The 12,032-nt window shown below is 43.5% G+C and overlaps 1 protein-coding gene across 4 annotated transcripts in view; it reads left to right on the forward strand.

The window, feature by feature from the left end:
• Positions 1-12,032, forward strand: part of LOC311059488 (uncharacterized protein) — a 54,585-nt gene that overhangs the window by 20,288 nt on the left and 22,265 nt on the right. For 3 of the 4 annotated variants that reach the window (XM_084077470.1, XM_084077472.1, XM_084077473.1), the window contains 12 exons: positions 363-597; positions 1,475-1,622; positions 1,809-1,983; positions 2,700-2,877; positions 3,503-3,632; positions 5,536-5,655; positions 6,480-6,630; positions 6,728-6,840; positions 7,515-7,665; positions 8,204-8,452; positions 9,305-9,517; positions 11,249-11,430. In XM_084077470.1, coding sequence (XP_083933596.1) covers positions 363-597; positions 1,475-1,622; positions 1,809-1,983; positions 2,700-2,877; positions 3,503-3,632; positions 5,536-5,655; positions 6,480-6,630; positions 6,728-6,840; positions 7,515-7,665; positions 8,204-8,452; positions 9,305-9,517; positions 11,249-11,430 — 2,045 coding nt within the window. The remainder of the gene's footprint in view (positions 1-362; positions 598-1,474; positions 1,623-1,808; positions 1,984-2,699; positions 2,878-3,502; positions 3,633-5,535; positions 5,656-6,479; positions 6,631-6,727; positions 6,841-7,514; positions 7,666-8,203; positions 8,453-9,304; positions 9,518-11,248; positions 11,431-12,032) is intronic. The other variant, XM_084077471.1, reaches the window with a different exon arrangement.

Below are 12,032 nucleotides of genomic sequence, written 5' to 3' on the forward strand. Positions count from 1 at the left end.
GGCCAAGTATTAGGACACCGGTCAACGAAGAATGTAGGGCTTAAGTAGTTATGCCCTACTGTACGTATACTTTGTCGTAAGACGAATACAGACAATAGCCAATCTACAAGCTTGTAGATGAGCTTGTATATGTGATGTTATAGATTTTTTTTAAATGTTTACTTATTTTCTGTGACGTTTTTGAGAATCTTACCTCTCTGACATGCCAGGTTGAAAGTGGTCAACTCTTTAAAAAAAGAAAAGAAAAAAGGATACATTTTTAAACTGAGTTAAATTAACGCTCAGGATTTAGTAGCGAGGGGGCTGGAGGTTCATATCCATTTATGTTGGTTGATTATTGCCACATACCCTCCTGCTATCAGATGATGCTGTGGTGGAGGAGGAGCTTGAGGAAGAAGATGAAGAGCTGTATGAGTTAACCTCTGTGCCTAATGGAGAGACGCACAGCTTCAGCGGAAGGCAGAGTGAAGCAGAAGGAAGCAATGAGGACGAGGAGGAGGTAGAGGTGGAATTGATCGATTCCGACGAAGAGGATGGCGCCAGTAGCCAATCGGAGAGTGTGGTAAACCTCCAGGAAGTTGTCATCAACGACATCAGGTTTGTACCTTGTATTAGTTGTATTTTTCACAACATGGCTCTGCAAGGGGCTAGCTGTGTTTGTGTGTGTGTGTGTGTGTGTGTGTGTGTGTGTGTGTGTGTGTTTGTCTCTGTGTCTGGGTGTTCGCTAATCTTGCACGCCGCTGGACAGATCGGCGCCAAATTTCTCGTCCCTTACGGGTCCATTTGGTTCCATTGGTACACTCTCAGAGTCATGGTGGTTGGTGGTCTAATCCAGGGGTTCTCAAAGTGGTGTCCGGGGACCCCCAAGGCCCTATATACATCAGCTACTTTAAAAAATATCTTGACATTCTTTGAAAATGTTTAACACCTTGGCATAAAATCTGTTAAATGGGGGTCCGCGGCCAAATACAAATTAATTTATAGGGGTCCTTGACATAAAAGAGTTTGAGAACCACTGTCCTAGACAACTGACGTCATAGATACTGTAACTGACGTAAGGCTGCTCGGGTGGCGCAGTGGTAAACCTGCCACCCACTTTGTCGAGCGTCTACACGAACACAATTCCACGTGTTCGGGGGAGAGAAGCAGGGCGCAGGGAGGGTGATATTAGTCACTGCACGTAGTCCTACGGGCTGGGGTGGCGTCTGTCAGCAGGGAAACACTCCCTGCTGACAGACGCCACCCCAGCCCGGGCGGGGGGAGTAGGACAGGGGCAAGATCCGCATTGGAACCATCTGTTCCCATGTGGATTCCAAGATCCACATGACTTGATTGAAATCTGTTGTAGTTTATTGAAGCTTTCTTTTATCTACACAAGTTGAAAAGCTTATTATCCAGTAGTGTCCTAATCCTATTTTAACCGGTAAGATTCTCACCCTCCTTCATGTTTGCCTCTCTTGTGTTATTTTAACAGGAAAAGCGAATTCGGTATAGGCGTGGAGTTGAATGCCGAGGGCCAGAAGCTCATGAAGGTCCACCAGGACAGGCTAGGCCGAAGTCTGGACCGGCTCTCTGCCGAACTGTACAGCAAAGACACGCACTTTGTTCTGGAGCTCATACAGGTGTTTAACCCCCCCCCCTTTCTCACTCCCTTTCTCAATCACATGCCATTCCTTTTTGTCAGCTGTCACATACTGTGATTTTATGTGTAAACTAGACTACCGTCCCAGATGCAGAGAAAACTCCGCACATCGGAGCATATTCGATGACTCCAACTGTAACCAGTTATTTTCAAACCTATGTCCCAGAATGCAGATGACAACAGCTACCCGTTGGATGGCACTGTACCCGCCCTGGCTTTTGTGGTGGAGAGAGACTGTATCACCATTCTCAACAACGAGAGCGGCTTTCAGGAGGAGAACATCAGGGCTATCTGTGATGTAGGACGCACCACCAAGGGCAAACACCAATATGGATACATAGGTATAGTAGCTACGTGAAGGGCGCCTTGATGAGCTGCCTTTTTGTGTGTACATAGTATTTGCCATCAGTGCATGTGAAGCTGTAAAACATACTTTGAGGCACTACTGAATAGGCCGCTTTATTACCTCATCGACTATGCACTTTGATCTCCATCTGTCTCATGTCAGGACCCAATTACTGATATGCAAGGCCTGACTGGATGCAATGTAATAGTGATTACCAGCTGCTTTTAACCCTCACAAGAGTTGACTATCTCTCTTATCTCTCTCTCGCACTTATTTACTGTGGCGTTCTGGGATTACTTCCTGCTCACGCTGGCCAAATATGCCAGTGTCAAGTAGCTGCATTGTAATTAGTCCCTTCGTTTCTTGGGGCTGTGAAATGTCAACTTCAGCACCTGCTGCCGCTGCTGATAATAATCACATACAGACAGCCAGAGGGGACATCTCCTCTTCTTTTTGTTAGCCTGTTCGTCGTGATTACGTTGGTCTACAAGTGTCATGCCTTTGAGCTGAGATGAAAGCAAAAGGCTCATTTAGACTTTCCTGCACAACAACGTGTACTTTTTTGTCAACGTAATCAGTTGGAAATGTGTCATTTTTGACAAGCGACACAAGTGTAAATGAACCGAGACAGCTAGTGTTTCCTTGTAGTCATCCCTCTGATAGCCTCGTTGTTTAATGCCGTCTTGGTGTTGATGGCTGAACGCTTTGCAGGACAAAAGGGCATCGGCTTCAAGTCGGTGTTTAAAGTCACAGACTGTCCCGAGGTTCACTCCAACGGCTTTCACCTCCGCTTCGACAAGAACTGCGGTCCCATGGGATACATCCTGCCACACTGGGTGGAGGACGAGAGGCCGCTGGACGTGAACCTGAATGGAATTGATGAGCAAAGGTGAGATGAGGAGACTAACGGACTGATTATATTGTTTTCACTCGTGTGTTTGTGTATTTGCTGATCTCGCAAAGTGCTACACTGATCAGCGTCACATTTAATTTGCACGCTGCCAGCAGGCCAAGAAACCAATTTCCTCATTATTTTTCATATCAGTCAATGATGAACACTCAATTTTTGTGCTCCACTGAATGCACCTTTGACTGTTTCTACTTTTATTATGCAATTTTTTTTTAGGATTGTGTACTGTAGGAAAAAAACATGGCAGCAGGATAGTTCAGGGCAGTGTCATAACAAAAAAAAGGCAACAGACTTACTGGGTCGAGAGAGCAAGCAAGCTTTATTCTTAACCCATTAAGACCTGAGGCCGCTTAAAAAAAAAACAGTTTTTCGGAAAAAAATATAAAAAGATATTTTTCACGATTTTTCAAAAATAGCAGATCTACAAGCTCGTAGCGCGGCACTCGGTGCCGTGCTATGAGCTTGTAGATCTGCTATTTTTGAATAGCCAAAGACATTTAAAGTGACACAGAAGCGGTCCAGGTATCAATGGGTTAAGGCTGGGTCTCAGTTTCTATTTTAAAGCCTCGTCAAAACATGCTTCCTTCTGCTCCCATCCTGGCAGCAGCTGGACCACTAGGATCTGCCTGCCTCTGCGCTCCGAGAGCCACCAGACCAGAAACCTGTTCCATGACGTTCACCCCTCCCTGCTTCTCTTCCTGCATCGCCTACGCTCCATCACCATCTACAACCAGGTATCTGGTAGCCACTTAGACCCTCTGTGCTTAGTCAAATGGGTCTGAGTTGCAACCGTACCTAATCTACTCCAAATCCAAATTGCTGAAAATAGCCGCTCTGCTATTTTTGGGGCGAGAATAGGGATGTTGGGGTTAATGTGCACCAGTGCTAATTTTGACAGCACATTTTTATTTCGTCATAGTCTTTTGAATACAATTTCATTTAGTTTTAGTAATATTTTAGTCATCTGAAATGCTTTAGTTTTGGTCTAGTTTTAGTCGACTAAATCTACAAATTTTAAAAATGTATTTTGGTGCCTGGACCGTGGTCCAGTGGTCCAGGCATCTAAGGCACATAAGTAGCCTGGTAGTGCATTTGTTTCCCGACGATTTTTACTGCATGTCTCTCCCCGTCTCTCTCCCCTGTTTCCTGTCTATCTACACTGTAGTGTAAACTATAAATAGTAGTAGTAGTAGTAGTAGATTTTATTTGGTCTGTAAGGCAGTTATGTACATACAGTGTTCTTTTTCACACTCTTTTTTTTTTCCCATCAATAATAATTGTAATAATAGTAGTACTAAATAATAAATAATAATGATGGTAATACACAGACCAAAAGGTGTAGGCTGAAGCCTAAGCTTATTATGCCTACCCTTTGCACATGTTAATAAACATCATGCTAAAAGGAGATACTAGCATGCTGGAGTAAAACAAACACAAAACAACCAAAACAAAACAAAGATCAAAACATACAAGATGTTTTGACAGAAACGAGTACAAAAAAATAAATAATCAAAGTACAATAACTTGAATTTGCAAATAAAGGTAGACAAGTCCTAAAAATATCTTTTAAAAAAATATGTATTTTGGCAGGCCTTGATGGTGTCGTAATGCCTGATTTTACACTTGGTTGCACTCTGAAAATAGCAGATCGAGGTTGTGAGCTTGTAGATCTGCTATTTTCAGAGTGCAACACCCGAGCGCAACCAAATTACTTGTCTTTTAGTTCTACTGGATCTCTCCTCTACTCGTCCTTCCCTAACATTTAGTATAGTTTTTATTCGTTGACGAAATTGTCAATATATTTAGTCTTAGTTTTAGTCATCATAGATTAGTTTCTATTTAGTTTTCGTCAGTTGAAACAAGGTAGTCGACGAACATTTTTCGTCATAGTTTTAGTCGACAAAATTAACACTGATGTGCACCCACGAATGCATGCAAAGGGACACAGACAAATGTACTGTATGCATGCGCGTACACACACACACACACACGCACATAAAAAAAGAGATGTTTTCCCTGCGGCTGTCAGAGCCCTGAATGAGGACAGGTCAAAAAACAAAAACTGAATTCAAACTAAGGATCCAGAGCAGCTGCTCAGAATGTTACTTCCACAATGTTGTACGTAGACAAGTGAAATTCATGTATATATGTATGCCTTCTGCCTTCCTGCACATTCCCCAACGCTGCTAAAGATATACCTGCTTGGCGACCTACATACGACCCTAGGCTGCTGAGCGTGTCGCGGGTCCGAATCCCGTTCCCGACGACCTTTGCTGCGTGTCACTCTCCCATCTCTCTCCCAAATTCCTGTCTTACTGTATACTATCCAATAAAGGCAGACAAAAAGGCAAAAACATATAAAAAATGTAAAAAAAGATATACCTGCTTTAAGAGGTTTTTCATACCTGCCGTTCTACCTGTAGGTTTAACTTATATTAACTATATTAATCTCATCTTATATTTTGACATCGATTATTATATTTGTTTGTGGAACATGACCAACCAACATTTTGCTGCTTGTACCTGTATGACATACTGTACCCACATACACACAGATAAAACCATGTACACACAATCCAACTTCTATCCTCTCTCTCTCTCTCTCTAACCCCCCCCCCTCCCCCTTTCTCTTGGCAGAGTAAAAAGGAGGCTGTGACTATGACTCGAAGAGACCTGAGTCACAGTGTGCTGGAGGTAGAGCACACGCAAGGGACAGAACGATGGCTCGTGGTCAAACGCACACTGCTTCCCAAGAAGGTACTACCCCCCTCCCACTCCCCCGTGTTCTGTCTCTTTGCTTTGATGGACAGCGATTGTGTCCTGTGTTTAACAGGAACGAGGCAACACCTCTTCCAGAGACTGAATGAAATTCACTCGGGCAGAAAGTCTGTTCTCTGCTGATCTGCACTGTTTGTGTTATATAAGCATTTCTCTGTCTACCTCCTCCAGAGTCAAGCGGCTGTATGTGTATGTATATGTATATGTGTGTGCGCGCGTTTGTGCGCGTGTTCGTGCGTGTGTGCTCTGCATTCCCTGCCAGGCCCCATGATGCAAATTCTCTCATTAGCCAGCCATTGTGATTTGATTTCTACCACTGGGATAGAAAACAATCTGACGACAAGGATCCAGACAGACACACAAAGACTTTGGTGTAAACACACCCACACACACACGCTTCACCAGACAGCTGTTGGGTAATGCTTAATAAGCTGTCAGGTAGAAATAGCCTTTTCCATCCTGAAACCGCCTATCTTGTTCAGAGATCTTCTATATTCTCTTATATCTCACTCCGAGAGAGCGGGAGGCATAGTTTCCAGTTGCCTGGAGTTATGTAAGAAAAAAAATGGCCTGGAACAAGTTCAGACTTGGAGATGAGATATTCCGTACTACCGGAACAGATTTTAAACGCCATTCAAAGTGCATCTCTGTGTAATGAACTGTCAGTGAGACGGAACGTCCATTCCCTTGGCCAATCGGATGTTTTATGACCGTTGACCCCTTTGGAAATGCACTGTTAGTAAAGACCCTTACCTCAGCAACTAGCTGGCCGAAAGTGATGATTTTGTGTGGTTTGCCTTAAGGTCAAAGAGGATGTGGAGTCTACAGAGCTTGCCCTGGCCTTCCAGCTGGGAGACGACGCCACAGGAAGTGACATCAGAAGCCAGCCTCAGAAACAGCCCGTCTTCGCCTTCCTACCCCTCCGCAGTTTTGGCTTCCGCTTCATTGTCCAAGGTGAAACACATGGACAGATCACACATGTGTCACACATGAATTAATTAACGGGGACCATGGGATTTCATGTCTACTGTCATCTCTCCTGCCACTCTAGGTGACTTTGACATCCCGTCTTCACGTGAAGATGTGGACAGAGACAGTTCGTGGAACCAGTGGCTTCGCTCTGAGATACCCCTGCTCTTCCTGCAGGCCATGGATGTCTTCACTGTAAGACGAGAGACTTAACCCATTATGACCTGAGGAGATTCTTTAAAAAAATCTAAATCCTAACAGTTTTTTGAAAAAAATATAGAAAATATTTTTTCACGATTTTTCAAAAATAGCAGATATACAAGCTCATAGCGCGGCACAGAGTGCCGCGCTATGAGCTTGTAGATCTGCTATTTTTGAATAGCCAAAGAAATCTAAAGTGACACAGATGCATTCCAGGTATTAAAGGGTTTAAGGATTACTTATTTTCTATCAATTACACACCACAAGAAGCCTTGAATTCATGGAGATGTTTTGTTTTTGTCGCATTCCTGAGCCAATAATTTGATGGCCGGGGCATCGGTCAGTAGGAGACTCGGTAGAGTCTCCTGACGGTCATCAAATTATTGACTCAGGAATGAATGAGTCAATAAACAAAACAAAAAAAAATCTCCATGAATTCATTCCTGAGCCAATAATTGAGGCAATCATTTGATGGCCGGGTCATCGGTCAGTAGGAGACTCAATTGAGTCTCGACTCCGCCGGTCATCAAATGAATTATTTATGGACGGATGGACGGACGGACGGACAAACAGATAGATGCATAGGTGGGTGGATAGATGGACAGATAGAGGGATGAGGGAGAGACGAGCTCATTTGGTTACCCCCTCTTTTTTTGTCCCTGCTGCAGGACCACCCAGAGTTCAGTGGGCTGAAGGGTCTATGTCACTTCCTGCAGTTTGTCCCCTTGCCTGATGAGGTGCTTGATTTCTTCAAGCCTGTCGCCGGGCAGATTATTCAGCTGCTCAAGGGAAAGGCCTTCCTACCTACACTCAGCTCAGGTACGCCCCGCCCGTTTCTGTAACTTGTGTTGTGCTTGTGTTGTTCTATTGGTGCAGGCGTCTGTCTCTCTGCGGCGTCTGTCTCTCTGCGGCGTCTGTCTCTCCGCGGCGTCTGTCTCTCTGCCAAATGCTCTTTAAGTCTGTTCCTTGTCATATTGTTCCGTCCCGCTCATCTTTCAAATGCAACCTGCCCTCCAGCATTCATGCAAATGTCAGTGCTGTGCTCATATCAACCATAGCACTAATATGCCTTTTTTCACGGCAGCCATCATATTGACATGACATCAACAGTTATGTAATGTTACTTCAGAGTCGAGGTGCTCCTATCCATCCTTTATTTAAATAACAGATCTACATGATGATGGGTTCTTATTCATTGTATGACGAAGTATATAGGGCTTAAGTGGTTAATTAGTATTATCGGTAACACCTATGAAGGAAGTAATATTACGATAATTATTTGTCAATATGGTTGCCGTGGGGGAAAAAAGGTAAGCTGTTTATCAGATCATCTTACCAGTGTCCTCTGTCCCTCTAGACGGTGAAGTCATGTTCAAACTGCCATCCCAGGTGGCCGTCTGCCAGGACGCCGTGATCCGCGACGTGATTGGCCGAGAGGAACTCGACAGGCACCTGTCACTGGCCTATCTGCACCCGGGCCTGTGTCCCGCCCCGCCCCTCTCCCTGCTCTCACACCTGGGAGTCCGACAGCTCCGGGGTTCTGACGTCACCACGGTAACCACCGCCATGGCCAAGGAGCTGATGCAAGGAGAAGGCATTTGTTCAGGTGTGTGTGTGTTAATGAGTGTAGGGTTTCCTCCATAGATATAGAAACCTAGATACCTCATTGGCTGGCCTCTGCAGTTCATTGGAGCGACCTGTGTCGCTCTGGTGGCCGCCATAAAGGGCAAGCTGCCACTCAAAGTGACTACTGGGCCAATCACAGCGCGTGCCTATCGGCGCCACAGCACTGGCCTATCGTCGCCCCGGGGAAGAGGGTTTTTCCAGGGTCATTAACCCATTAAGACCTGGACCTGTGTAATGTTTTGATTTGAGCTAAAAATCATTATTTTACACTTTGGGCTATTCAAAAATAGCAGATATACAAGCTCATAGCGCGGCACCGAGTGCCGCGCTACGAGCTTGTAGATCTGCTATTTTTGAAAAATCGTGAAAATGTGTGCAAATCTTTGAATATATATATTTTTAAAGCGAACATTTTTAACTCAAATCTTTGCTTCTGGGGGGTCCCTGGAACAACATATTTTGATGCCAAATACATATCATTTTGGGGGTTCTTGACATGAAAAAGTTTGAGCACCACTGATATAGAAACATATGTTTTTCAGAAAACTGTTGGGATTTAGGAGACATGTAGAATCGGCTTCAGGTCTCAATGGGTTAATCCGTCAGTTTGGTCTTAGTTAACAAGTACATGGGACCCAACTAGGCTAGACTAAAGGGTCAAATTAAAACTAGCATTGTTAAAAAGGTAGTTTTTTAAAAGCATCAGTGGATTGTGGTGCTCTCAGGTGGTCGGGGAGGGCATTCCACAGACAAGGGGCTGTATAGCAGAAGGCCCGGTCGCCCATGGTGCGCCCATGGACTATGCTCTAATATCACTTGGTGTGTCTTATAGACCGTGGCCTACACCAGCTGGCCAGGCTGCTGGTGTGTAACTTCCGTGCTCTGGAGCATGGCTATGGTGAAGCAGACTCCGTCCTACAGACCCTCCAGGATCTACCCATAATCCCACTTGCCGACGGACGCCTGGTGGCACTCAGTGGCGAGGGCGTTTTCTTCCCCATGGAGGAAACCACGACCAGGAAACAGAAAGCCCAAGCTCAGACTGGTAGGCTTTAAACTGCATTGAGAATTATACATACAGGTTCATCTAAAAAAATAAGAATATCATGGGAAAGGTTTTATAAATCCTTTTTTTTTATTGATCTTATGTAATGTTCTTAATATTTTGAGATACTGGATTTTAGATTTTCATGAGCTGTATGCCGTACTATATGCGTAATGAATCTAGAATATATAAGTTTCACATTATGAATTATATTATGGGAATAAGTAACTTTTCCGCAATACATATATATTTTTGTATAGATTAACCTGTATGGTATCGTATTCCTTTGTCTGTCTACTCTTTAGAATTATGAATTGCATCTAAACCTCATGTATACAAGCTATGAGCTTGTAGATTGTTTTTTTAAATCGTGAACATTTTTGCAAATCTTTCAATATATATATATATATATATATATATATATATATATATATATATATATATATATATATATATATTATATATATATATTTTTTTTTTTTTAAGTGATAATTTTTTACTCAAATCTTTGCTTCTGGGGGGTCCCTGGAACCAAACATTTTGAGATGGGGAGGTGCGGCCAAATGCATATATACATTTCTTTTCCTAAATCCTAACTGTATGTTGCTGTATCAGTGGTGCTCCAACTTTCCCATGTCAAGGACCCCCAAAATGATATGTATTTGGCCGTGGACCCCCATCTCAACGCGTTATGACTGAGCTGCTTGTATATCTGCTGTTTTTGAATAGCCAAAGAAATCAAAAAATGACGCTAATGCGTTCCCGGTCTTAATGGGTTAACTACTAACTGGTTTGGTGCCTTTGTGAGGGACTTGTGGCTTACAACATTGGCTCAGCTTCCCCTAACGTTATAGGCACACTTTTCCACTATTGACTAAGTGTATGTGTACCTGATGGTATGTTTGGTGAGGTTTGTGGTTACTGGGTTGTTGGGTGTTTTCACTATAGAAAGGCCAGCACAAGTACTGTAGCTCTATTGTTTGTTCCCGAGAGCTATTGTAAGATATACAAAAATGGACACAAAAGGATGTACATGGAGGTTCTTATTGAGATACTGACAGTGGTGTTTAAAAACATGTTTGGAGGTGGTTCTGAGTGTTGAAAACTGTAACGTGCACAAAAAGTACACAGCCCGCTTATCAAGTTCCAAAGGAGCCCAAACAGAGCGTGAACAGTGACATTAGATGGCTCACCTGCTGTGTTTCCAACAAACTCTATCTCCACCCCCCACACTGTCAGGGAAACCCAGCAGAGAGAAGATTTTGTTCACTCAGCACAGTTCCTCATTGAAAAGAATGTATTTAATTATGAAATTAAAGTGTTGATCAGGTGATATTTGTATTAACCCATTAAGACCTGAGGCCGATAAAACAAATGTTTCCTAAATCCTAACGCTTTAAAAATATATATATATATATATATATATTCAAAGATTTGCACAAATGTTCACGATTTTACAAAAATAGCAGATCTACAAGCTCGTAGCGCGGCACTCGGTGCCGCGCTATGAGCTTGTATATCTGCTATTTTTGAATACCCTAAAGACATCTAAAAGTGACACAGATGCGTTCCAGGTCTTAATGGGTGAAATGCGTATTAAATTGTGTTTTAAATTAATAATTAGCCTGTGTGTGTGTCATATGTGCAAATAGATGTACAGACTGTAGGAATGAAGATGCTTTTCTCCAAACTATCTCCATTGGCTTTGTCTGTCTTGTCTTGTCTTTCCAGGCCCATTTTCTGCACTGTACAGGGACGTGAGTGTGGTGCACCCCACTCTGCTGAGCTGCGTGGATCCACTGGAGAGCCAGCAGGTACGAGAGCTGTTGAGGAGGCTGGGGGTCCACGAGCTGCAGCCCCAGCAGCTACTGGAGCAACACATCTACCCTGCGCTGAGGACCAGCAGCTGGAAGGTAACAGGATATCGTTTGTATTTGAATGAGAATCCGCATGTCCGTCACAAATCCATTTCGAATCCCTTACGGCAGTTGTTCCTAATGGTCCATTTGTTTCCTAACTATAAATCATTTAGCTGGGGGCCCCCTGAGGGTCTCCAGACCCCACTTTGGGAACCACTGCCTTATGAAATCTTTGGTGTTAAAAATGATAATAAATGCGGTTGTTTAGGGCCACAACCACTATGATTCTTTTTCTGTTTGTTTTTTGTAGTAATAAAGCAACACCGCCGGCAAGCAACACTGGTGTACGACAAAATATAAATCAGACCAGTGTAAATAGGCTGCAGTACAGTAGTACTGTAGTATTATATAATAAGAATGCACGATTATGACATTTTGCCCGATATCCGATTTTTGGGGCGGTGTAGCCGCCCCCTATAAGTGAGTTTTGGACACCGACCAAAAAATTGTGTACCCCCTAACCCTTCCATTGTTAATGCAAATCGATACTTTTTTCATATCAGCCAATCACATTACAGCTAGTGTCATCACCACTAACTGTAATGTGATTGGCTGACTTTGCAAATTCAGGACTGTGATTGGCTAGCGAAACACAT

Source organism: Gymnoscopelus microlampas (genome assembly GCF_963454915.1).
Source record: "Gymnoscopelus microlampas genome assembly, chromosome: 14".
Taxonomy (NCBI): domain Eukaryota; kingdom Metazoa; phylum Chordata; class Actinopteri; order Myctophiformes; family Myctophidae; genus Gymnoscopelus; species Gymnoscopelus microlampas.